The sequence below is a fragment of the Hevea brasiliensis genome, chromosome 15, assembly GCF_030052815.1.
Source record: "Hevea brasiliensis isolate MT/VB/25A 57/8 chromosome 15, ASM3005281v1, whole genome shotgun sequence".
Classification (NCBI taxonomy): Eukaryota; Viridiplantae; Streptophyta; class Magnoliopsida; order Malpighiales; family Euphorbiaceae; genus Hevea; species Hevea brasiliensis.
In genome coordinates this window covers 53,291,908-53,319,445 of record NC_079507.1, presented here as the reverse complement: position 1 = coordinate 53,319,445, position 27,538 = coordinate 53,291,908, and the positions used below count along the sequence as shown (strand labels likewise).

Below are 27,538 nucleotides of genomic sequence, written 5' to 3'. Positions count from 1 at the left end.
AATATAATTATACTAAAATTTCATTAGAAAAAAAATCAAATTATGATAACTATACTAACAATGATGCTAAAGATTTTCTTTTCCATCAACATTTTTTTTCCAGTATGCATGAGGTATAAGAGTTTCAATGATTCTAGAGGGTGTGTGAATAAAAGTTTTATTTGTTCATCGGGCTTTTTTTTTTTTAATTTTTCTTTTCAATAGAATATGCATATTTTTCTTCTAGTTTAGAGACTCCATGCTCAATAAAAGCAGAGGAAGAGAAGCAGTAATAAGACTTGGAAATTTTGATTTTCTGGTAGCTGTAAGTTGGAAAGAAGCAAGAAAACTCTAATGATTTCTATTCTTATTTTCTTCCTACAATAATTCTAAGTCTATAACATGAGCTCTCCAAGTTACACGCTAAGTTGTCAATTCTAATATTTATTTCCTTTGCCCCCTCTAATACTTAGTATGCATTGGATTTTTCTTCATGGGATCCACACGGTTTGTAATACTATTTTCCTTCTTTGCCGATGCTTTTTCTTTTCATTGGTTTTTTACTTTTTTATTTTGCAGTAGTGGAAAGACTTAACTTTATTGGTTTTGCCGTGTCCATTGATTTTTTACTCTTTTATTTTGTCGTGTTAGAAACGCCTCACTTTATAACTATTTACTTAGTGTAGGGGAAGGGGTGAAAGACTTTAATTTGAATAACTTAACATTATTGGTAAAATTGTTATTAAATAATATTTTTTAAATTATTTTTATGAAACTCAATTTAATTATGAAATAGATAAAGTAAGTTAATAATAATAATAATAATAATACATTAGATTTAAATTATAAATGAAATTAATATAATTATACTAAAATTTCATTAGAAAAAAAATCAAATTATGATAACTATACTAACAATAATGTTAAAGATTTTCTTTTCCATCAACATTTTTTTTTTCCAGTATGCATGAGGTATAAGAGTTTCAATGATTCTAGAGGGTGTGTGAATAAAAGTTTTATTTGTTCATCGGGCTTTTTTTTTTTAATTTTTCTTTTCAATAGAATATGCATATTTTTCTTCAAGTTTAGAGACTCCATGTTCAATAAAAGCAGAGGAAGAGAAGCAGTAATAAGACTTGGAAATTTTGATTTTCTGGTAGCTGTAAGTTGGAAAGAAGCAAGAAAACTCTAATGATTTCTATTCTTATTTTCTCTCTACAATAATTCTAAGTCTACACATGAGCTCTCCAAGTTACACGCTAAGTTGTCAATTCTAATATTTATTTCCTTTGCCCTTCTAATACTCAGTATGTATTGAATTTTTCTTCATGGGATCCACACGGTTTGCAATGCCATTTTCCTTCTTTGACAATTGAATTTTTTTATTAAATTTAGTTAATAAATCTGTTGAGTTTTAGAATAATTATTTTGATTATTATTATAATTAATTAATATGCACTCTTTAAAAAATAGTTCGAGATGCCAACTTTATTATTTTGAAAAAAAAATTAAAATACTTTTAAAATTTTGTTGTGTTTGAAATTCATATGGAAATATTAAAAATAAAAATTATAAGTGTAAACTTTTTTTAGAAAATTTATAAATTGATTAATTGTTATACAATGGATACCTTCTATGCAGAGTGGTAATCAAATGAAGCCATTAGATATGTCGAACAGACTTTTAACTAACCTAATTTTCCAACATAAATTTATTTTGATGGGCTCAAAAAAAATGATATTTGATTGTCTGTATTTAATAATTTAGAATTATCTACACAAAACAAACAAATTAGTAGGAAAATCAATGGAAACTTCCCATTTACATCTCAGCGTGTTCGTGGTGATCAAGCATGAAAGACATTATAAATAGGACTCCATTGTGACATTCTTTGGTGTATTCCTCCATAGTTTTACCTCTAGTAGTGAATGCTCATGAAAATACCAATGAGTGCTACTTCTTTAACACTTGCTTTCCCTTGGTTTCTCTTTGCAGCAACTGTTTTTAGCCTTGGCCTTTGTCATGGAAGCTTTAATGCTGGCTGTATTGAAAGTGAGAGAGAAGCTCTTTTGCAGTTCAAGCTTGGCCTTAAAGATCCTTCTAACCGGCTTTCTTCTTGGGATCGTGATGCGGATTGCTGTGAATGGCCTGGAGTCATCTGTGATAATCTCACCAGCCATGTTCTTGAGCTCCATCTTAGAAGTCTTTCTGAGGATGAGTATTATGCCTCTAATGCCACTGGTTACTATTATGAATATTGGAAGAGTTCGACATTCAGAGGTAAGATTAGTCAATCTTTACTCAACTTGAAGCATTTGAAGTGTCTAGACCTAAGCAACAACAATTTTGAAAGAATTCACATTCCCAAATTCCTTGGCTCTATGAAGAGTTTAAGATACCTTAACTTCTCCGGAGCAGGATTTGGAGGAATGATTCCTCATCAACTTGGAAATCTTTCAAATTTGCAATATCTAAATCTCGAAGGTCATGGTTATTATTATTATCATGAGATATATGTTGAGAATTTAGATTGGCTCTCTAGTCTCTCATCATTAGAATTCCTTGACTTGAGTTCTGTGGATCTTAGTAAAGCCTTGGATTGGTTGGATGCGATGAACAAACTCCCCTCTTTGGTAGAGTTACACTTGTCATACTGTTCACTAAGTCATAAGGTTCCTTCCAACATCAACTTTTCATCACTTGCCATCCTTGATTTGTCACGAAATAGATTTGGTGAATCTTCTGTGTCCAGTTGGATTTTTCACATTCCAACTTTGACTTCTCTTGATCTTTCATATAATAATTTTTTTGGACCAATCCCTGTTCAACTTCAAAATATAACTTCACTTAGAGAGCTTGATTTGTCTTATAATCATTTTAATTCTTCCATGGCCTTTTGGTTACATGGTCTTCCCCAGCTTGAGCTTCTTCGCCTTTCCTATAATTATGAGTTGCTAGATGGAATTCCAAGTGCCATTGGAAATTTTACCTCCCTCAACAGTCTTGACTTGAAATCCTCCAATTTTCAAGGAGCAATTCCAAGTGCCATTGGAAACTTGACTTCCCTCAACAACCTCGACTTGTCAGGCAACAAACTTGAAGGAGCAATTCCAAGTGCCATTGGAAACTTGACTTCCCTCAACAACCTTTACTTGTCAGGCAACAAACTTGAAGGAGCAATTCCAAGTGCCATTGGAAACTTGACTTCCCTCAACAACCTCGACTTGTCATTCAATGAACTTGAAGGAGGAATTCCGGCATCATTCAAAAATCTTTGCAAGTTGAGGTCACTCGATTTGTCAGGCACCAATTTAAGCCAAGAGATAAATGAGGTATTTGAAATTCTCTCGGGATGTGTTTCAAATGGGATAGAGGTGTTGTCTTTATCTAATTGTCAATTATCAGGTCATTTAAATAATCTTCTTGGACAATTCAAGAATCTGGATTCTCTCCATCTTTCCCGTAATTCGATTGCTCACCAAATTCCGCCCACTTTGGGTGTGTTGAATTCCTTGACGTCTCTATCCCTTTCCAATAACAAACTGAATGGAAGTCTTCCCATAGGTTTTGGAGCCCTTGAAAATTTAGTAGATGTATATATTTCTTATAATTCATTAGAGGGTGAAGTTTCTGAAATTCACTTTGCAAACCTTACAAATCTGAGATATTTTGATGCCTCTCATAACCAACTGATTTTAAGAGTCAATCCTCATTGGATTCCACCTTTTCAACTTGTTAAAAGCATATCTTTGCGATCTTGGGATGTTGGACCTCAACTTCCCAGATGGCTCCGTTCACTAAAGCATTTAGTCTTTCTAGACTTGTCAAACTCAAAAATTTCAAGTACCCTTCCTGTTTGGTTCAGTGACTTTTCTTTAAGACTTTCTAATCTTAATTTATCTCATAACCAATTGCATGGCAAAATTCCCTATTTGTCCTCCACCAATGATTTGTATTCCTCCATCGACTTGAGTTCAAATAAATTCAACGGCCCATTGCCTAATGTATCTTCCCATTGGATAGATCTCTCCGATAATTTATACTCTGGATCATTATTCACCTTTCTATGTCAGAGAACGCATGATGTGATCACTATGCTGCTTAACTTTGGAAAAAATCATCTATCCGGAGAGATACCTGATTGTTGGATGAATTGGAAATCTTTAAGAATTTTAAAATTAAATGACAACTATTTCAGTGGAAAAATTCCTAGTTCCATTGGGATTTTAAGTGACCTCTGGTACTTAAATCTTCGCAACAATACTCTCTTTGGTGAAATACCATTGTCACTTGAACATTGCAAAGAATTGACAGTACTTCAATTGGATGAAAATAGATTGGGGGGAAATATTTCAACATGGCTGGAGAATCAAAAATTTTCATTTATGGTTATTCTCAATCTTCGCGGGAACCAATTTTATGGTCACATCCCTACAGAGCTTTGCGGCATGACTTATTTGCAAATCTTGGATCTTGCTAATAACAGCCTCAGCGGTACCATACCAACATGTATCAATAACTTTATTGAAATGGTAAATGAAAGTCATCATGCTATGGGAAATCAAGGTAAAATCAGCTTTGCTACTGGTGGACCCTCACTTTTTTCTGATAGTTCCTCAATTATGACAAAGGGGAAAATGATTGAATATTCCACCAATCTTAATTTCGTGAGAAGTATAGACCTCTCAAATAATAAATTATCAGGAGCTATTCCTGAAGAAATAACAAGGCTTGAAGCATTGCATTCATTAAATTTGTCACATAATCTTTTGAGTGGAAGAATTCCAGAGGAAATAGGAAATATGAAAGCATTAGAATCTCTTGATTTTTCTCAGAATCAACTTTTTGGAGAAATTCCTCCAAGTATGTCAAGCTTGACATTTTTGAGTAGATTGAATTTATCCAACAACAAGTTATCAGGAATAATACCTTCAGGCACTCAATTGCAAGGCTTTGATCCGTCTAGTTTTAGCGACAACAAACTTTGTGGGCTTCCACTCAGCAAGAACTGCAATGTTGATGGTGATATGCCTCCTATTGGGATAGAAAGAGGAGAAGAAGACAAAGGGTCTAAATCATTTGCTTGGTTCTATTTCTATGTGAGCATTGCACCAGGATTTGTGATAGGATTTTGGGCAGTGATGGGTCCTTTAGTGTTTAATAGAAGATGGAGGCATTTATATTTCAATTTCCTAGATAATTTGTGGGACAAATTTATGGTGTGGTATTATGTAAATTTTGCTAGATTTGTGAAAGGTCATGGTTTATAGAGTTTTGTCCAAAACAAATATATGTGGGGATGGGCTATGCACGTCTACATAACTAGGTATGAGTTTAGCTTTATGTTTGTTGTGACAATGTTTTTGTATGGTTGTGCAATTACTCTGTAATTTTGAATTGAGTTTAATAAAAAATGAAAAGTCCCACTGTTGTGAGGACTTTGTGTGTGGTTTTGTGATTGTCGTGTAGATTTAAATGAAAATAATTAACTAAGAAAAAAAATTGACTAATAACGATAAAAACTATTTACCTCGTCAATTATATATACAAAAATATACAAATATTGTAAATTACTAGCATGGCAACTTCAAATTCTGTAAGACTAAGGAGATTGAGCTATTTACCTTGTCAATTATACTTGCTGCTGATATCATAAGAAATGAAACTCTTTCTGAAATTCTCCATTCCTTGTGGACATGAAGAATTGAGTTTAACATGCCAACCTTGTTTCCAGTATGAGATAGTTGTTTTGTAGTGTGAGAGACAAGAACTTAGGGCCTTCATGCTGAGTGAGAGACACAAGGATTTACCAAGTTTCAGAGTTATTACCAAGAAAATTTCTAACATATGAACTTGTGAAGGCTTGCTCTAACCTTCCTCCATTGAAATAAGGTTGAGAAGTGTCATCAATTTCTCCACAACATCTTCCACCAAGTTGCTGAATTTATTGGTTGTTTGCTTTTGTAATGAAGAATTTTGTAACAAATCGGTTAAATTTATTCAGTTTATTAGAGATCTACAAGTTCTATAGCATGTAACGGGTTTCTTTGACACCTCTTCCTATGAAGACTATTCTTATACTTGATAAATAACCTTTCAATATCATGTAAATATTTCATCATTTTTTAAATTTAAGATATGCTTGAGAATTTTCGATTGCAAGAAGACAGGATTATTACTTACTAATTTTGTTGAAAAATGGGAGCCAAAAATACAAAGCTAAAGACTGAATTTTATTGACTAAAATCTGGCACTAGCAAAAAAATACACTAAAATAAATATGATAAAAAAGGTTTCTCACAGCAAGAAAAGTTGCATTTAAAAGTTCAATTGCAAAAAAATCAACTTTTTGTGGATTGTAGAATTGTGTTTTCTATTTGCGGATTGAGGAGATTTATATTTCAAAGAATTTTTATTGATTTTTTTTCTTGTACTTTTGTATCTGAAAGCTAGTTGAAATCAATGAAATGGAAGCCAAATTCATTCCAAAATTGAGTCTCCGATATACTCAGAGATTGAAGGATTCTTTCTAATGAACCATTTTAATTCTTCCACAACAGCTCACAAACACCAAGGCCGAAACACTAGTAAACCTCAATCCATTAGCACCTTAAGGCAGCAGAACAGCGTTATCAATATCTCACACTAAAAAATAAATACTGCTAATAAAATCATACCCACGACACTCATTTGCAATGGGGGGTGTGATTCCCCCTTACAAGCTCCCCTATCCTGTTCTGTGCTTTTCTAAGAGGCAACAATATAGAAACCCAGGGAGGATTCCACCAACTTGTAAAATTAGAATTTAAAAATAATTAGATTAGAACTCCACGTGGCTGCTCAACATAACAAACAAGTGTCCCACGCTCAGTTTACATGCATACATCAAAGGCCTTCCTCTTCTGAGGACTCAATCATCACAACACACAAATGTGTTCAGCTGGCTCACATGCCATTCCTACTTTTCTCAACAAGATTTCACCCAACAGACTTAAACCTCAAGCTTACGCTCTACGGAAAATCTGTGAAAAGCAGGCAGCTAACATGCACCGCAAAGCCTACTACATTTGCATATTCAGCAAGCAATTTGCTTAAGCTGGAGAGCCTGCTCATCCAGGGTCTGTACAACAACCACAATAAGCCTTTCAGAACCCAACTTTGATTCATACAACAAGTTCTCATTCAAATAGATACAAAGAACAAGGCAACATGTAAATCTTCATCTTACCTCAGGAACAAGATGAAACTTTGGGCCATCGTAATGGTGCAACACTGGCCTAAAAGCATCCTCTTCCAATGCCTGGCAGAGTTTTCTAACATGGATCCTCACCTATTTATTAAGCATAAAAAGACAAATGATACAATGAGTAAATCCTTTCAGATATATATCAAATTGAGTCCTCAAAATCATCAATACAACTTTTACCTGGGCAGGAAACCTCAACTCGCCTTTGCATTTTTTGTCTTCCCAAGCAGTTGGGTCAATGTTAGAACCCCCAAAACTTGCTGCCTGTACAAGAATTTGAAAAGCAAAAGATTTCAACAAACAGAAAAACTCAGACAAGGATATAGAAATGTTGAATATATTTTTCTGAAAAAGAGAATTTCCAAATGTCACTACAATATCATCTCAAAGCACCATTTTCACACAACAAATCCAGATCAGAATGAACTTAGAATTACTAAACTAAGGTTATCAATCAAAAAAAGTTGTTCTCACACACAGATCAGAGCAGAAAGCTCCTGAATCAGGTTTGTACACTAACAATTAAATCAACAGAGTTTGAGAACAAACCTCAAATATACCATGCAACTGGTGAGTAGTGTAGTTGTAAAGAAAGAGTGGCAAGCCAGGTGTTATTGCCCGAACAGAATCTCGATATCTTGGTGATAAACCTATTCAATGGGTGTAACAATCAGTACATCAGTATTATTTATCCAACACTGTTAGCGAAGGAAAAAAAAAATCCTAAAGATCATCTATATCTAATATCATCACCAAAGTTGCGTCGCAAACGCTTAACATAGGAACACAATCATCATACCGTTTACCACTAGAGATCCAGGGTTACAAGAACGATATGAAACACTCTCATGATCAGAACTTAGAACATATTAATTACACAATAATAGGCTTCCCATAATACACTGGTTAGACGTATCAAACCAAAAGTAACGTTCTGTCTAAGGGAAAACTAACAAGCAAAAGGAAAAAGACGGAGAAACAAATTACCAAATAGCTGGCGCTTCAAGTCTTCCTGCATAGTGTATCATTGTTACAGACAAAGATGTATCCTCCAAGGACCTCATTTCGTGGAAGTGTCTCTGTCGCAGGCAAGAGTATTGAACCTTTTGTCAACTGCATTATTTGCACTGTTCTCATTGTTGTTATTGCTGTTATTGTTGTTGTTGTTAGGCTCTTTGATATTCTGACTGTTACCAATATACTTGCTACCAGTCAGATTTCCAATAGTGTTTATGTTGTTTTTCTGGTACACTGCATTCATATTGTAAACACCATTTCTGAAAGAACTTTTGCCCACATTTTCTGTCATCTTGGATTCCAAGTTCAACATATTAAAGTTAAGGCTTTCAAATTTATTATCTTCCTGAAATCCAATCTTGTCCCTTGGCCTTATTTCTGCCAAACCCTTTGAAAGATCAAGATTATTCATGCGTTCACCCTTGGACCTTGTCTGCTCAGCCAATTTAGACGCAGTCATTAACCACTTATGATCCTCTGAGACTTTCGATTGTCGTCGAAGCTCGTCACCCAATTGCCAAAAGCTTTGCATTCTGTCCATCTTGCAAATCCTAACAAGATGCCACGCAAGATAAATCTTCATAAAAATAAAATCTACTAAGAGAGAAAAACAAGTGAAAATCAGTTCAGAACAGTAAAAGTTGTTGGCTGAAGTCCAATTCAAGTGCATAACAAGATAAAGCTCAAACACAATAAATCAAACCAGCAGTGATTTCAACTGGAGAGCATCCGTAAGCAATTTCATCAAATAAAATGTTCAACCTGTATATTATGCATGATATTTCTGATAGATTTAATTAATCCCATTTGTTACACAAGTTCAATCTTCAATATAATTACTTCATTCCATATACTCGATAAATTCAAATTTTGATATAAACAAAGGAATTGTTAAGAACAGAACAAAAGACAAGCCATACTGAGGCAACTCTGAGTATATTTTGAAAATCATTGAAAAGGAAAAGTCATAACTACAAGACAACAAGCTAACAATCAAAGAAGCACACTTTTAAACAGGAAAAGAGGAAGGTGTTTGGGTATCTAAAATTTAAAATTTCAGAATTCCCAGCCCAAAATAAAAAAGTCAATTTTGTAAAAATGAATAGAAACCAAATTTCAGAAAAGTAATGCCGAAGAAATAACCAGTGAAAAGTATTTCTCGTTGCGTCCTTTGAAAGCAGACAAATATGATATCTTATATCAGATCCAATAACAACCCCAATTCCCCAATATTGAATTTCTACCCAATCTACTTGAAAACACTGTTGGCGCAACAAAAATGAAGCAACAACTCAAACAGTGAAAATGCACACAGTTGTTTGGATGATTCCTAATAGTTTTTGGATAGTTCCTGAAGTGACTATTTTTTTGTGTATTTTATTGAATGAGATACAAAGTATTTATATACAAAGGATCCTATAATTAAGTATTCTAATTGGGGTGATATCCCACTAATTATGCTAACTAATTAGCTACCTAATTAAGAAAGAATATTATTTACATAATTATAGGATTGACTTCCTATAACACACCCCCTCAAGTTGGAGCATAGATATTAATCATGTCCAACTTGTTACAAATGTAGTCAACCCAAGCCCTATTCAAAGCCTTTGTGAAGATATCTCCTAATAGCTTCCCGGTTTTAACATACCCTGTGAAGATGATCTTCTGTTGAATCTTTTCTCAAAGGAAGTGACAATCAATTTCAATATGCTTAGTACGCTCATGAAACACTGGATTTGAGGCGATATGGAGAGCGGCTTGATTGTCACACTATAGTTTGGCACGAGATGAGGTCTCAAAATCCACTTCTTCCAATAACTGACGTGTCCACATTACTTCACACACAGCCTGGGCCATAGCTCAATATTCTGATTCAGCACTCAAACAAGAAACTATAATTTGTGTCGCAAGGGTTTTTGTGGTCGCCTGGACGAGTTCTCACCGAAGTGGGAAAAGTGAGGAGTCGCCACTTTAATTTTGAGAGAAGTTAAAGAAAACTATTTGTAAAGGTAAATTAAAAGAAACCACTTCGAAAACAGAGATTCTAGACTCGGGGTCCGTATATAGGTAGAGAAGGTGTTAGGCACCCCACCTTGTCCCTCAACGAGGGTAAGCAGATTTAACATTGTGCTCTTCATAAATTAAAATTGGTAATCAGGGGGGTTGGAGTGACGAAGTTAATCCTTCGAATGGATAAAAGAATATTTGATATTTTACTATTCAAGGCTGCCCAAGAACATGAGTACATGAGATGACCCTTAATGAGTAGGTGTTGGGTAGCGGATTTTTGTTTAGGGGTTGCTTTGTGTATTGAAGTTGTGATATTTTAATTTAGGTTTTAGTTAAGAGAATTCGGGTGAGGACTCTCTCCCGATCTCTTGATGCATTAATTTAAATGAGAGATTTCGGATAAGAACTCTCCTCTGATCTTCACATATTTTTTTTAAGATTTTGGCTTAGAATCGGGTAAGAACTCTCCCCCGATCTCTTAAAGTATTCAGTTTAAAGCTTAAGCGAAGGATCTCGGATAAGAACTCTACTCCGATCTCCACATATTTTATTAAAATTTTGGACGAGAATCGAGAAAGAACTCTCCCCCGATCTCTTAAAGTATTCAGTTTAGAGCTTAAGCGAAGGATCTCGGATAAGAACTCTCCCCCGATCACTTAAAGTATTCATTATAATGGAGTTTTGTAAGAACTTGGAACTAAGGATTCAGGTAAGGGGTCTTTCTGGGCCTCCCCTTTTATGAGAATAGAGTACCGAAGACACAGGAAGTCCGGGTAAAGCTTTTCCTAGCCTACGGGACCTTATAACTAGATAGTGGATATAAGACCGAACTCTTTGCCAATCTTCCGCCTGATCATTTTATTAGAACTCTTCGATTAGCAATAGGCGATCTCTTTTTGTCCCTAGTCCGAGATCCGATCTCATCTTAATTCCCGATCTATTGTATTTTCGCCCAGTTTCGTTCCGAGGCCCGATCTCATAACTTGTTTATTTAACCTATTCTTATTTCTGATCTATTCGACCTTTTCCTACGCCTATCTTTTGCCACTTTTTATTCATTAAGGCCCGAAGCTCTCATGTTAAGATACTTCTACTTATATCTTTTAGATTATCTACAAGTTGTCCACGACCTGAACGTCTTTCCTCGAAGGAAATGAAAACTAAGAGGAGATAAAAAGAATTTACGAATGAATAGAAAAAGAAGACCCGAAAAATAACTATTGGCCTGGATGATCTACTTTGAGATTTTAGTGCGACTGAATATAAAAGAAATTTCAAAAGAAAGCAGGAGAAAATGAATAAGGGTATTCAACAAAATATCAGTTTCGACGCTTACCTGTGGGAAGTTGAGGAGACGGATGGAATGACCCCGAAATCCACAAATCTTGCAGAGGTGAAAGCTGACGGTCGAAAGACTAGTACTTACTCGAAGTAACGGGAACCAAGTTGGAATGAAGTTGACCTTTGAGAGTAATGTACTGATATTAGGGTGGTGAGGATGAAACTGAACAAAGAAAATGGCCTTACAGAGCAATAAACAGGCACTGAAAATGAAAATTTCAGAGTTCAGAACTCCTTCGATGAGGATACTTAAGAAAACTGGTTTCTAAAGTTTCTCAAAAGCTCAAAATGGCAAAGTAGCAAGACTGAATCAAATTTCAGAGTCTTTCCACTATAATCACCACCACCTTTTGTCCCCCTCTGATGTGCATGCAGGTATTTATAGGGAACGGGTGCTCATCATGGAAGGTCAGGATCTCATCAGGGGAGACGGAGGGTTTAGATTCAAAAGGACAATCTGATGTCTGAGAATTAAAGAGAATCAAATTTAAGGCTGGGAATAAAAAGCGCCGAACCTGTCGTCTGCTTTTTGATCCAAGGGCTCCGGGTTCATCCTTACAGTTATGATCATTGGTGGAGATCGAAATGTACATGACTGCCATAACTGTTTTGGCGTCTATCAGCTAGATAGGTGTTTTTGCAAATGAGGCGTGTGGTGAAGATTTGATCACACCTGCAACGCTTTAACTAACTCGACTCTGATTATGAAGAGTTGATTGAAAGTTATTTAATCTCTTCGTGCTTTCCGATCTCTATTTCTTCCGATCTCCCAATCTTTTTTCGATCTCTCTTGTATCGGGTCCCCCCCTCATTTCCCGATCTCTCCCATTCTGGATTTTTCCTCTTTATCTAACTTACCTTGGTCAAAGCAATTAATTCTTCAGTTACCGATGTATCCGCTTCGGTTTCTGTATGCAATAAATGCCCAAGCCCTATATATATGCACCAACAGGAAATCCCCTTCACACTTCAATTTTCCCCCTTCAGTTTGTTTTCAATGCGCCATTCCTCCAATTCTAGCTTCTCTGGTAATAATTCTGATTATAGTGGCTGCTTTTGATCTTTTCCAGACTATTTTCTTCGCCCTTCGCCTGAAAATTTATAATCCCGGCGATCGGAGAACCATGAGGACATTATCTGATGACAGTGAGGGAACCGGACTAATTTACCGATCAAGATCGAAAGTGACGATCGTGCTGATCTCGAATCGGTCTACCGGTATAATTGGTGGACCGATCTCGGGCAAAAGGACTGCTAATTTCAATCTTAATGTCGGTGACCGCCTTTTGAAGTTCATTTGGCTCCCACCCACATCAGGCATCCCGACTGCAGCTCGGTTCTAGTCAATGACATCGGCGATGACTCCGCTCAATATCATGAGAGTTATAGTCACCCCATCTGAGCTGCACATTTACCCAACATTTGTGGCTGGCTTTCTGATCAAACACATCTTTTGATTCGGCCACAAGACTAGGCTTTGATATAGGCCATTACTAGGTAAGGTGTAGTGCTGATCTTTAGAGATTGCCCAAATGACGTAATCCGATCTTTAAAGATTCCCCCAATGATGTAATCCGATCTCTTAAGATCGCCCAAATGATGTAATCTGATCTTTTGAAAATGAAATGAAATTTTTATTTAAATGTTTTGGTTTTATTATTGCATTAGTTATTTTCCGATCCCTAGACGAATAGTCTTTCGGCGATCCGTAGGTTTTGGAAGTTTGTTCAATCCGAAGACCTTAGCTAACCGATCTCATTTATTCGATTTTTTTATTATGTTTCTGGAACCTTCTTGCGACGTGTTGAGGAAGCAGCCGGTTCCGCTAACCGATGCGTCGCTTGGGACTTCGCAAGTATTTAATGCTCAGACGGGTATAAATAGGGGCTAGATGAGTCAGTCATTTCCTTATGTCATTTCAGAACTTCCCTAGTAATCTCAGCATTTTCTCTCGTTCTCTCAAGTTTTCAGGCACCGATCACACTCCGGTAAGGATTTTGATTCTTTTCTTGGTTAATTCCTTTTTGTTTTTTTAGAAAATGAGCGGCGCCGAGGGTCAGAGAGCTGCTAGCCCGCCTTCCGTCCACATCTCGTGGACGTCGGACGAAGTTGAGGTGGTTAGGCCAAATGGACGACCTGAACCTTCTGCAACCTCTGTCCCAGCCCACAGTCAGGCGACCCAATCCAAACGGGCCTCTACTTTGGGGAAAGAAAATCTTCCCGTAGATGAGTTGCCGTCGGTCCTTCAAAAAATCGATCTGCAGTCCATTAGTCAAGAGTATAACCTCCGAACCGACTCTTTCGAGCTTATCCGATGTCATGGCGATCTCCAAGCCGATCATTTCTTTAAAGAAAATAACGTGATCATGGTGTATGAGGAGTAATTGAAGGCCGGACTTCGGTTTCCCTTGGACGATTTCTTTAAGGCCGTTCTGAAGCTTCATCATGTAAGCATAGCCCAAGTGCACCCTAATTCATGGCGGATCCTGGTGGCTTTCAGAGGGTTATGCCGAGCCAAAAAGCTCGAGCCTACAGCAAAGGTTTTTGCTGAGTTGCATAGGCTCACTCGTCGAAAGGACGACAAGTACTGGTTCTTCCAAGCCAAGCCGCACTGTGGGCTTTTTACCGACCTCCCCTCTTCGCTGAAGAATTGGAAAAACTGGTTCTTTATATTGAGGAGCAAGATTCCGAACGGCTTCGAGGGTTTCCCACACAGTTAGCAAAACTTAGTCCCTTCGGTTCCAAAGAAGGCCGCCTCGAATAGAGACGAGGACGCCATGGTAAAGGAATTGAAGGAGCAAGCGACCACCCATAAGTATTCATGTTTAGATGCCGTAATAGCCTAACTGAAGTGGTCGCTTATGCAGATGATAGGCAATGAAGATTATGAACTGCAACTCTCTGACCTCGGACCCGGGATCGGTAGAACCTGAATCTTTAGCCTCCTGACTTAGGTGATCTCACTAACTTTTTTTTCATGCAGGTATGGCTGGAGGCGAAGGCGCGAAGGAGAGTCGTGAGCGAAAGAAAGAGGTCGGCCGGAAAGTACAGGAAATGAAGATTACTGCGATATCCCAAATGCCAGGGCGGGACTTGGCAGAAATGCCAGGCTCTTCGTCCCGTCCTTCGGAACAGCCGATCCCAGAGGTGGAGATCGCTCCTTCCCCTCCTCGACAGGAGGAACTGCCACCTCCGCCTGTTTCCTTAATTGCGGAGGGAGGATCTTCTCAACCTGCTGTAAGGACTCTTTCTCGTGGTGCCTAGGTCCTCATTCACTCTCTCGAGAAGAACCGCTCAGTTCGGGAGAATCCTGGCTTAGCCAAGGTTTTGAATGACACCATATGCCTCCAGGATGACTGGAATAGGCTGACCCCTGATAGTATTGATAATCTCCTGGCTCAGACGATGAGTTTGAGCGTAGAGAGCCTGGTGAATCAACACATAATCAGGGAAAAGGCTCATCTCTTGAGGCAGGAAATTCTGAAGACGGTCCAGGACGCTGCTTCCGCCCGAGCCCAACTTTCGTCCGCTCATGACTATATCACTAAGATTGAGGGTCGAATGAAATCCTACGAGGACAGGTTAGCCGAACTAGAGCATGAACTAGAAGAAGCTCGGGCCCTCCGAACTACCGATGTCACTCGCCTTACCGAAGATATCAGAGTAAAAGAAGAAGAGGCCGTGACGAGGGAAGCTGGTGCTTATGTGAATGCACATGGCGATCTTCTGGCCGAGCTCGAAAGGCGTTATCCTGAGGAAGACTTCTCCTGGATGGTGGATCTTGCTCCTAGAGATGAAGAGGAGAGCGAGGAGGAGCTGGAGAGAGAGGAAGGGGATCAGGGAGCTGATAATGTACCTGGGGAGCAGGGTGAGGGAGATCCACCTGCTGACTGACTTGTATATATTTTATTTTGAAATGAATAGAAATCCTCTTTTGTTCAATTTCTTAATGAGATCGGAAAGCGTCCAAATTGTCTGAGTACTTAATTGATTGAACGTATTTGAACATTAAACTTGAAAGCAACCATTAATCAGAGCATAAGAGATCGGAAAAACATTATGCGCGAACATGAGATCGGACTAAGCCATGACCAAACACCGGGTAAAACTTTAGAACATTAGAATTGGAAAGACTTGACATTGACTTTAACTTTTAAGATCGGAATCGTCCTTAGACCAGATAACAACCTTAACTTTGTTTTAAGGAAAATCTGGGATCTCCAAACGAGAAGCCCGATCACCTCATTAATCGGATGAAGTTCTACAATATTTGCACAGAGGGATCTGGGAGCATCAGTAGGCAAGACTGGATGGTCCGGAGACCCAACATTGATTCGAACCCATCTGATAAGAGATCGGAAAACAATTAACTAAGTGTGGGATCGGTTTATTCTATAGTCGAGCAATCGGTGAGTTCGGAAAAGTCATTTATGATCGAAGGACATCGATTGAGAGCGGATAATAAAGTGAAAAGGTCTAATAGTTCCTCGACTTCGGAGGTCGGCCAAAATATGGTGTCAACAATTTGTTTCTTACTTCTCAAAGATACTAAGTTTCCTCCAACAAAGATACAATATCCTGTAATGGATCTCCTATCAATCTTTGAACCTGCCCAATCTGCATCCAAAAAACATTCAATATTTAGTGTCCATGATTGCTATATAGGAGACCACGACCTGGAGCACCCTTCAAGTAACATAAAATTTGCCCCAAAGCTTCCCAATGGTTAACAGCAGGAGAGGACATAAATTGACTTATAATACTAACTGAATATGTAATATCCGGACAAGTCACTGTGAGATAATTAAGCTTGCCAACCAATCTCCTATACATCTCAGGATCCTCAAATAGTTCACCATCTCCTGCTGTGAGCTAAAGATTTGGAGTCATTGGTGCACTGCATAGTTTGGCACCTATTTTTCTTGTTTCCGTCAATAAATCAAGAACATACTTCCTCTGAGATAAGAAGATGCCTTTCTTACACCTTGAAACTTTAATGCCTAAGAAATATTTCAACAAACCCAAATCTTTTGTTTGAAACTAAGTTTGAAGGAATGACTTAAGTGATGAAATGCCTGCAGAGTCATTTCCAGTAATAACAATATCATCAACACATGCTATAAGTAAGATTAGTTCAGCTTTAGAATGTCTATAAAATACCGAATGATCGGACTTGCTCTTCTTCATACCAAACTGCTAAACTATCTCACTGAATCTGCCACTCTATTTCAAGCCATAAAGGGATTTTCGGAGCTTGCAAACTTTGCCTAACTCCCCTTGAGCAACAAAACCTGGTGGTTGCTTCATATAAACTTCTTCCTGGATATCACCATGAAGAAAAGGATTTTTGATATCTAACTGATGTAAAGGCCAATCATATCTAACTGCAAAAGAAACAAACAAGCGAACAGAAGCTAGTTTAGCAACAGGAGAGAAAGTGTCAAAGTAATCAGTTCCATAAGTCTGAACATATCCTTTAGCAATAAGGCAAGCCTTGAGACGAGCCACAGTACCATCGGGATTCACTTTAACTGTAAAAATTCATTTACATCCAATAGCTTTCTTATCCGGGGGTATATGCACCAATTCCCAAGTACCATTAGTATCTAAAGATACCATTTTCTCTTCCAGTGCAACACGCCAACCAAGATGAGACAATACCTTAGCAACAGTTTTAGGAATAGAAATAGTACCTAGAGAACTGATAAAACAACGAGATGAAGAAGACAAGTGATCCTAACATACAAAGTAAGAGATAGGATAAGTACATTGACGTTTACCTTTGCAAAGTGCAATGGGAAGGCCTAAGTCAGACTGAGAAGCAGTGGATGGAACTGGATCTTCTGAAGAAGAAGCTGGTGGAGAATCTGAGTCAAGAGTCTCCAATCTCCTATAATAAACATGAACAACAGGTGGGCGACGGAGTTGAGCCGGTGTTGGTGCAGGAGAATTCTGTGGACCTAAATGAGGACTTGACACTGGATGGACAGAATAGACTACGAGATCATCTTCCTACCCCAGACTCTCATAAATAGGTGAGGGAGGAAAGAATGGAGTAGCTTCAAAAAAGGTAACATCAGCAGACACAATATAACGATTAAGGATTGGAGAAAAATATTTGTACCCTTTTTGAAGTCGAGAATATCCAAGGAAGAGACACCTAAGAGAATTGGGATCCAGTTTAGTAACCCGTAGATGAACATCTTGCAAAAAACAAGTACTACCAAAGATGCGAGATTCAATAGGAAACAAAGATTTAGAACGAAACAAAATAGCATAAGGAATGTCACCGTTAAGGACAGATGATGGCATACGATTAATTAGGAAACAAGCTGCAGAAACTGCATCAGTCCAAAACTGTTTAAGAACGTTCATTTGAAAAAGGAATGTCCGTGCTACCTCAAGGAGATGTCTATTTTTCCTTTCAGCAATCTCATTCTGGGAAGGAGTATCAACACAAGATGTCCAATAAAGAATGCCTTTTTGTGACATATAGGTTTGAAAATTGCCAAAAAGATATTCCTTAGCATTATCACTTCTCAATATACGCACAGACGAATTAAAATGATTTTGAATCTCAGCACAAAAGGCATAAAAAATAGAAAATAATTCTAAACGATTCTTCGTTAAAAATAACCAAGTAACATAGGAATAATCATCAACAAATGTAACAAAATACTTGAATCCAGAGTTTGAAATAACAGGACATGGACCCATACATCAGAATGAACTAACTAAAAAATGGACGAAGCCCGTTTATTGACTCGAGACACTTTAGGCAAACGATGATATTTGGCAAACTAACAAGACTCACAATCTAAAACTGACAAAGACTAAAACTATGGACATAACTTCTTCGAGACAGATAAAGACGGATGTCCCAACTGACAATGGACTTCAATAGGAGTTAAAATATTGGAACACACGAGATCTTGGCACCTGTTTGTCAAGGACGTTGAGGCCTCTAGACTCATATCCTCTACCAATAATCTGCTTCGTCGTAAAATTCTGGAACAAATAATGATCAGAAAAAAATGAGACTACAATTTAAGACTCAGAGTAAGTTTACTAACAGAGAATAAATTAAAGCCGAATTTGGGCAGACACAAAATAGATGATACAGAAATGGATGGTGTAAGATTTACAATGCCAGAACCAATGACACAAGACTTAGACCTATCGGCCAAAACAACAGAGGATGAAGGATGATGAGGTTGAAATGTAGACAAAATGTTAGAATTACCTGTTATATGGTCTGTAGCACCAGAATCAATGACCTATTTGGAGGACGCAAGGCATGTATTAGATTTACCTGACTCAGCTATTGCAGTGACTAGGAATTAAAGGACTTTAGAGAGGCCTGATACTGTGAGAACCGTGCATATTCTTCCGCGGATACTAAAACTGCTTTCTCAAAAGGAGCTACTGAAGAGTCATCAACTACTATATTGGCCATCTGAGATCGTGGGTTGTTATTCTGAAGTTTCAAACAATACCTTTTTGTATGACCTAGCTCATGGCAATAGTAACATTCAATTCCTCTTAAGTCACGATTAGGGGCAACCTCCCCACTGCTCTGGTTACCCCTATTATCACTATAGCCTCCTTTACAACCTCCTTTATGACTTTGCCTATCACTGTCAATACGACTAACAAGAGCACTATTAACATATTGGGAGAATTGGAGAGCTTCAGTACGAAGTACTCTTGAGAAAGCATCATGCAGAGATGAAATTTCAGAACCAGAAAAAATTTGAGATTTAGCAGTCTCAAACTCTGAGGGAAGACCTGCTAAAAAACTCATGAAAGCCATTTGTTCTCGTTGAGTTTGCTGAACTTTCACATCAGGACTAAACAGCATTAAGACATTAAGTTCCTCATAGATCCTTTTCAAATCCATAAAATAGGCTGTGAGAACCTATCTTGTTTCTCTGCACGATAAAATGCCTTACATACCTCACAAATACGAGAGATATTTCCTTTACCCGGATATAAGAATTCTAAATAATTCATCAATTCTTTAACAAACTCACAATGATTAATTAAGCTAATTACCTCACTGTTAATGAAATTTCGAATTTGCAAGAATAAACAAGCATCCTCCCTCATCCAAGTTTGCTTTGTATCATCAGTAGGTGGATCTTAGGTGCGATGATCATCCTTATCGATACTCCGCAAATAAACCCGAACCGTCTTACTCCAATCCAGATAATTAGAACCATTAAGTTTGTGTTCCGTGATTTTAGTCATCACAGGAATCACATTAATTATTACACTTTTACTTTCTGCCATTAAAAAAAATTTCACAGCAGCAAATCACAAAAATTTCCTTTCCCAAACCAATAAACACAGAGCAAACACACCACAAGACACAATTTTAAAGCAGTTCAGCGTAACAGAAGCCAGAAACATACCCAACAGTAGGTGGACCAAGACAAATCACCTCCATAAAGGCACCATATGGCAAAACAACTAACAGGGATGCAGTATACACCCAAGACGACACCGGTGAGAGCAATCAGAGCGGCTGAGGACGTCAGACGCGCCTCCACATGCCGGCGAGTGGGACGGCGGCAAGAGCTTGTACCGGCGCATGAGCCTCACTTGCCGGTTTTCTGGTGATCGGATTTTCTGGGTAAGGTCGCCGACAAGGGATCTTCCTTCTTGGGTGGCAGTGAGACTTAAATGTCACCTTGAGATGGTGACCTAACTCCACAGTAACGATTTTAATAGTTTTCTCAAAAAAAAATATATATATATTTTCCAACAATTATTTTCTCAAATTATATGCAGGATAGGGTATGCACGTCTACATGACTGAGTATGAGTTTAGCTTCATGTTTGTTGTGATGGTGTTTTTGTATGGTTGTGCAATTACTCTGTAATTTTGAATTGAATTTAATAAAAAATGAAAAGTCTCACTGTTGTGAGGGCTTCGTATGTAGTTTTGTGATCGTTGTGTAGATTTAAGTAAAAATATTTAACTAAGAAAAAAATTAATTAATAATGATAAAACTATTTGCCTCATCAATTATACATATAAAAATATACAAATATTGCAACTTACAAGCATAGCAACTTCAATTTCTGTAAGACTAAGGAGATTGAGCTATTTACCTTGTCAATTATACTTGCTGCTAATATCATATGAAATGAAACTCTTTCTGAAATTCTCCATTCATTGTGGACATAGGGCTTTCTTGTTGTGTGAGAGACACAAGGATTTACCATGGTTCAGAGTTATTACCAAGAAATTTTCTAACATGTGAAGGCTTACTCTAAACATCCTCCAATGAAATGAGTTGAGAAGTGTCATCACTTTCTCCAAGCATCTTCGACCAAGTTGCTGAATTTATCGGTTGGTTGCTTTTTTGTAATGAAGAATTATGTAACAAATCAGTTAAATTTATTCAGTTTATTAGAGATCTATAAGTTTTTGCAGCATGTAATGGGTTTCTGTTGCACCTTTTCCTATAGAGAATGTTCCTATAGTCAATAAATAGTTCTTCAGTATCATATAAATATTCAATCATTTTTCAATTTAGGATATGCTTGAGAATTTTATACTGCAAGAAGACAGCGTTGTTATTACCCGTTAATTTTGTGGAAAAATGGAAGCCAAGAATAGAAAGCTAAAGACTGAATTTTATTGACTAAAATTGATCAAACGATAAAAAAAACATATTCACTAAAATTTCTGGCTATCTACTGCCAAAAATAAAAGCCCATGCCACCCTCCACCTTCAACTAAGCTTGGTTGTTAAATTTTGCCCTCGCAAAAATGTAAACCAAGTGATGAACAAAGGGACCGTAACCACTATCTCCTAACCATGGCAGTCTCACGTAATTCTGCTATAACCAATTGCTGGCCTGTTTCTCACATTCATCTTTTCATAAAGACATGCAATGCCTCCTTAATGGAACTTTCAATTTTTTTTTTTTCAATGTAATCATTACTCCACCAATGTATATGTGATGCCTCCTTAATGGAACCTTCTCTGTTTTCATGGTTAAAAATGTTAGTACTATGAATATAAGAAATAAACAGTCGATTTAGAGATGATGCAGTGTACTTATTTGTTGTTAGTCCATCTTTAGATCCTATGGATGGGTGTTGTTTGTCATTTGATATTGAAAATATTTACATGCTTGAAAATAAATATTTGAAAGTTCAATTGCAACTTTTTCATAGATTGATTTGGCTACTGTTGACTTTGCCTCCACTGCAACAATAGTGTGTGTGTGTTTTCCACCATGAAAATTGTATTGAGAAAGACATTGTTAGTTAATTTGACGTTGATTCAGTTATAGAATTGTGGATTATCATACTTTTGTTTTCAAAGAAGTTGTGCTCTCATGCGAAGTTGTGTTTTCTATTTGTGGATTGAAGTGAATTAAATTTCAAAGAATTTTTGTTGATTTATTTTTTTTTTTGTATAAATTTGTATCTAAAAGCTAATTGAAATCAATGAAATGGCAGCTAAATTCATTCTAGACCATTATAATTCTTCCACACTAGGTCGCAAACACCAAGGCCCAAACACTAATAAACATATCTGCCGTGAGTTTGACACAAGTTTAGGGCGTGCAATACAATGGAGTGCAGGAAGGAAAGTAACCAACAGAAATAAATCAACATGGAATCAAATATTTTTTTTTCCATGGGCAATATGTATTTTACTTTATTGTCCTTCCTGTCAAGTCTAAACCAACTACCACAGCATCCTATTTTGAAACATTTGTTAAGCACATATATCATCCGCACCAATGTACACATTCGTGGCAGCAGAACAACTTTTATCAATAACTTGCTCCAAAAAATAAATATTGCCTAATAAATTCATACCCATGCCATTCATTTGCCAGCAGAAATGCCTACCAAGAAATGGAGGGTGTGATTCTCACTTGCAAGCAGCCCTATCCTGTTCTGTGCTTTTCTAAGAGGCAACAATATAACAACCCAAGCAGGATTCCCCCAACTTGTAAAATTAGAATTTTTATAATAATTTTATTTGATGGATTAAAAATGTAAAATAGAGTGAGAGAGAGAGAGAGAGAGAGAGAGAGAGAGAGAGAGAGAGAGTAGAAAGATCATAGACAAAGATTGAATCACAAAAGAATAAAAGTATGTTCAGAAACATTCAAACCATATATATAACAGCTAGATATCAAAATATCTAAAATAGAGGCAGATAAAAACAAGAAGAAGAAAGGTTAACTATAAGCTATGCTTGAAAAGAACCATTCACTTTGTCTTCATATCATGGTTTAATGAGATATGTTATGACCTCTATAATCTACGCATGTTACTACTTCGAAATTTCCACAATCAATGACTCCAAAACATCTCCATTGAATGACAAATCTACAGGCGTATGCCTTCTCACTTTTTTTTGTTATGGCTTTTAACTGAGCCTCAAATTAGAACCAACACCTTGCCCTTTTTTTTTTCTTCCTTCTCTGAGTTATCTGAGCAACCAAACAAACAACTGAAAGCAAACTTTAATGAAAAGACTCCTTAAAACCTCAATTGAGCTAACAATAACCCAGAAGCCCAAACTCCAACCAATTCGAATTAAGCAATTTTGTTAGTCAAACCCCTTCTTTGGATGTCCTCCATACATGAAACTACACCAAGTTCAGATTAAAATTTCACTTTAACCCATCAAAAGCCAACAACCACCTTTACCTTAAGTAGAGCAACCAAACTCACCATTGTAGCACCCACAATGAATTAACTCTATCTCCATGAAGGCCACAAATGATATTGTACAGCCACAAACTGTTTATCCTTCAAAGCAACAATTAGAACTACAACAATCAATGCCACAGTCATAGCCTAAGACCATAATTTTTAGTTTTTTATTGGAATGCCTATGCAATCACGCTTGCACCTTTTTGATGTCAAATTCTTTACTGCATTCCTCAGTTGATTAGATGCTTTAGGATCGGGAACATTTGATTGCATTTGCATGGATATTGAATGAGATAATGAGAGGATTCAAGGGCATATTTTTAAATAAAAAAATATAATATTTCATTTGAAAACCTGTTACATGAGTGTTTTGATCTCATAATTACTCTACTTTTCCCAAAAATTGAGCTTGTAAATTAGCCTAGGACAGTAAAAAATTGCATTTGTATTTAGTTTTTTGCAAAATTGAGTAACTAAACATAGAATAGCATAAGTACATTAAATCAAAACAGCTCAATCTAAGAGTACAGACTTACACAACTTGTATCTCTTTTTGAGAAACCATTTATCAGATGCATCAGTAGTATAGTATGTGCACAAATAAGTTAACATCGTAACACACATAGATATCATCAAATGACAAACCCTGATCTAGTCTAACGAGATCCAAATAAAATGCAAAAAGTCACCTAAGAGATCCATAATCAAACAGTAAAACCCAAGACCCATTTGGTGGGTATTCACATAAATAATTACCAAATAATATAAAGCAACAGAAAAGAAAAGAAAATTCATAACTCTCCAAAACCCAGATAGTTAAATTTCGCAATAACACGTGATGAGATCATGGAAAAATAGAGAAGAAAAATGATTCCAGAATAGAAAACCCTTCAATCCGTAGAGAGATGAGAAATGATTTTATATTTTGAGGGAGAAAAGCCGAGAATAGTAAGTGAAACATTGAAGCTCGTCAGCTTTCGTGGACAACCATAAATAACGAAGGAGAAGAAGAAGGAGGGGAGGGACAACCATACCAATTGTCAAATCAGTTCCAATGCTCCATATCGTGCAAAAGAAGCTCACTCTAATCATTATTGTCCTTTCCAAGCACTCTCCTGATTCACTGTCAAATCAAACATAAATAAATTTATTTGAGCAGGCAAAACATCCAAGGAAGCTAACAGCTCAAAATCTCGTCACTGATTGAAGAAATACTCTACAAACGAAAGAACATTGCTCGAAGGAACTACTGAGAGGAGGAAAACGCAAATGAAAACGGCGAACAAATAAGAAAAACGGCGTTGTTTTGGATAGTTAGCGTGTTGGAAGCAAATTGGGGAAACCGACGCCGAAACGAGGAGAAAAAAAACGCTTATCCGAAGTGCACATAGACTTTCAAAGCGCAGACACACGTTCAACCTAAATTGAAGAAGTAACAATAAAAGTTTCCAAAAAAAGATAAACTTATTGCCCTTAATGTAAAAGAAATTTACCAAATTACCTGAAATTGGAACTATTCAATGTACAGTGGAAATTTATCACAAAAATTAAGTATTTTTATGTATTATGTATGGATTCGGCTAACGTTGACTTTACCTCCACTGTAATAGTACTGTGTGTGTATTTTCTGCCATGAAATTTGTGAAAAATATAAGTTGTTAAATAAGATAGAAAAATGATTATTACTTGTATCGAGAAAAACATTGTCAGTTAATTTGATGTTGATTCGATCATAGATGCGTTGATTCAAGAAAAAAAGAGGTGAATGCAATGTAAATAAACCAATTTTTGTGGATTGTAGAATTGTGGATTGTTATACTTTTATTTTCAAAGAAATTATGTTTTCTATTTATGGATTGAAGTATTTATATTTCAAAGAATTTTTATTGATTTTTTTTTCTTATAATTTTGTATCTAAAAACTAGTTGAAATCAATGAAACGGCAGCTAAATTCATTCCAGAGTTTGAAGGATTCTCTCCAATGAACCATTTTAATTCTTCCACAACAGGCATCAAATTATGGGTTTTGTTTTTTAATAGTCATTAAGTATTTTACTTTATTGTCCTTCCTATCAAGTCTATTACCAAGAGTAAAATCTGCAGTATTGAGGGCTTAGGGTTTAATTCATAACCAGAGTATATGATCCACACATTTATGGCAGCAGAACAACATTATTAATATCTCACACCACAAAATAAATAATGCACATAAATTCATAACCATAACATTCATTTGCTCGCATAGATGCCTACCAAGAAATGGAGGTGTGATTCCCACTTGCAAGCAGCCCTATCCTGTTCTGTGCTTTTCCAAGGGGCAACAATATAGCAACCCAAGAAGGATTCCGCCAACTTGTAAAATTAGAATTTTAAAAAAAAAATTAGATTAGAACTCCAATGGATGCTCAACATAACACACGTGTCACACTCTCAGTTGACATGCATAAAATAGACACATCAAAGGCCTTCCTCTTCTGAGGATTTGATCATTACACAGCCGATCATTCATTCTCTTTTACATCTCGTAAGTCTGTCAATAAAATAATAGGTGCTATAAATATAAGCCACCAAGGCTTCACAACACACAAATGTGTTTATTCGGCTGGCTCACATGCCATTCCTACTTTTCTCAATAAGATTTCACCCAACAGACTTAAACCCCAAGCTTACACTTTATGAAAAATCTGTGAAAAGCAGGCAGCTAACATTCACCGCAAAGCCAACTACGTTTGCATATTCAGCAAGCAATTTGCTTAAGCTGGGGAGCCCGCTTGTTCGCAAAGGTCTAATAGATCCAGGGTCTGCACAACAACCACAATAAAGCCTTTCAGACTTCAACTTCATGTAGGAGCGGAAGCATGAAAATTATTAGATTAGAACATTGAATTCAAAAATTTTCTTCTAGAGTCTCATGCATCATGCAAGATTCATTACGTACCTAATTGATTTCAATGTTCAATTACATATTAAAACACTTTTAATATGTATTAGGATCTACATTTGCCATTTAAGATTTTAGAATTAACAAATTAATTCATTAGAACCCTAGATTGATACAAGAATATGTGCACTAACCTTTTGATGCACTGTAGATGTGATTGGTACCTTTGTGAAGCACCTAGAACCCCAAATGTTGTCCCTCTAGCTTGTCCACACCAAGATCACCAATGGTCAGCCCCTAAACCAGCTTCTCAAGTCTTGCCAATGGTCAGCCCCTAAACCAGCTTCTCAAGTCTTGCCAACCAATTAGAAATTAGGGATTTGCCTTTAGAGAGGTTGTAGATGTATATAGGACACTAGAAACAATTTCTAGCAATTTTAATTCAAGAGAATATGGGCAATTCTGTCACGACCCAACCTATGGGCCGGACCGACACTAGAACCTGGGCCAGCCTAAAGCCCCCGAGGCCCGTAGTAAGCCTTAACTATTCATTAGCCAAACTCTAAGGCCCATTTGGGCCCAATTTCAAGAAACCAACCGGACAGAGTCCGGCCATAAAATGGACCTACCAACGGGGAGTTTTTGACTCACCCGACCTGTAAACACAGTCAATACTCAATTGGGGAGCTCAGCTCACCCTCCACATACTCATCAACATAAAAATAAATGAGAGCTCAGCTCCTTCATCCAATCCATTAAACATGCATAGAATATTAAGTTTACAGGTCCAAAATAATAATTTAGTTTACAGGCCCAACTCAAATAAACATTCTAACACATGCGAAAATTCTAGGAGTTTATAGAATTACACAAACATAAATAAATGACCTACGAGGGAGAAAAGTAGGTTAACCTCAAAAATATCCTCCTGTGGCCTGGAAAAATATTGAACAGGAGTGAGCGTTCGACTCAGAGAGTAAAATATCAATTTTAACCATAATCTCTATAACTATCTAGAACTAATGCAACCTGTGGAGTGAAATGCAACAGCAACAATATTTTCACATCATAACAGCAAAAAGGTAATTTGGAGCACTCACGCACCCTGTAACATCAATCTTATATGGGAGCTGATCCCCTATACAACTCTCTTAAATCCAACCTGGTGCCAGCGAAGAACTCAGCTCGGACTTCCACTTAACAACCAAATCGGGGTCCCAGCCAAGAACTCAAGCCGTGTCTACCCCGAAGGACCGGGTCCCAGCGAAGATCTCAAGCCGTGTCTACCCGTCCTATCCATAGTCCACACCACATCACACGCACGCCAACGCACGCACACTGCTCCAAATTACCACAACAACATCCA

The 27,538-nt window shown here is 37.0% G+C and overlaps 1 protein-coding gene and 1 pseudogene across 1 annotated transcript; one reads left to right on the top strand and one right to left on the bottom strand.

Moving 5' to 3' along the window:
• Window positions 1-1,783: 1,783 nt before the first annotated feature.
• Window positions 1,784-5,432, top strand: LOC131173758 (receptor-like protein EIX1). Its single transcript, XM_058135900.1, has one exon. It carries the CDS (start codon window positions 1,908-1,910, stop codon window positions 5,247-5,249), a length of 3,342 nt encoding a protein of 1,113 aa, XP_057991883.1. The 5' UTR covers window positions 1,784-1,907; the 3' UTR covers window positions 5,250-5,432.
• A 1,126-nt stretch (window positions 5,433-6,558) lies between these two features.
• Window positions 6,559-20,707, bottom strand: LOC110667946 (B2 protein-like; annotated as a pseudogene).
• Between the last annotated feature and the right edge of the window lie 6,831 nt (window positions 20,708-27,538).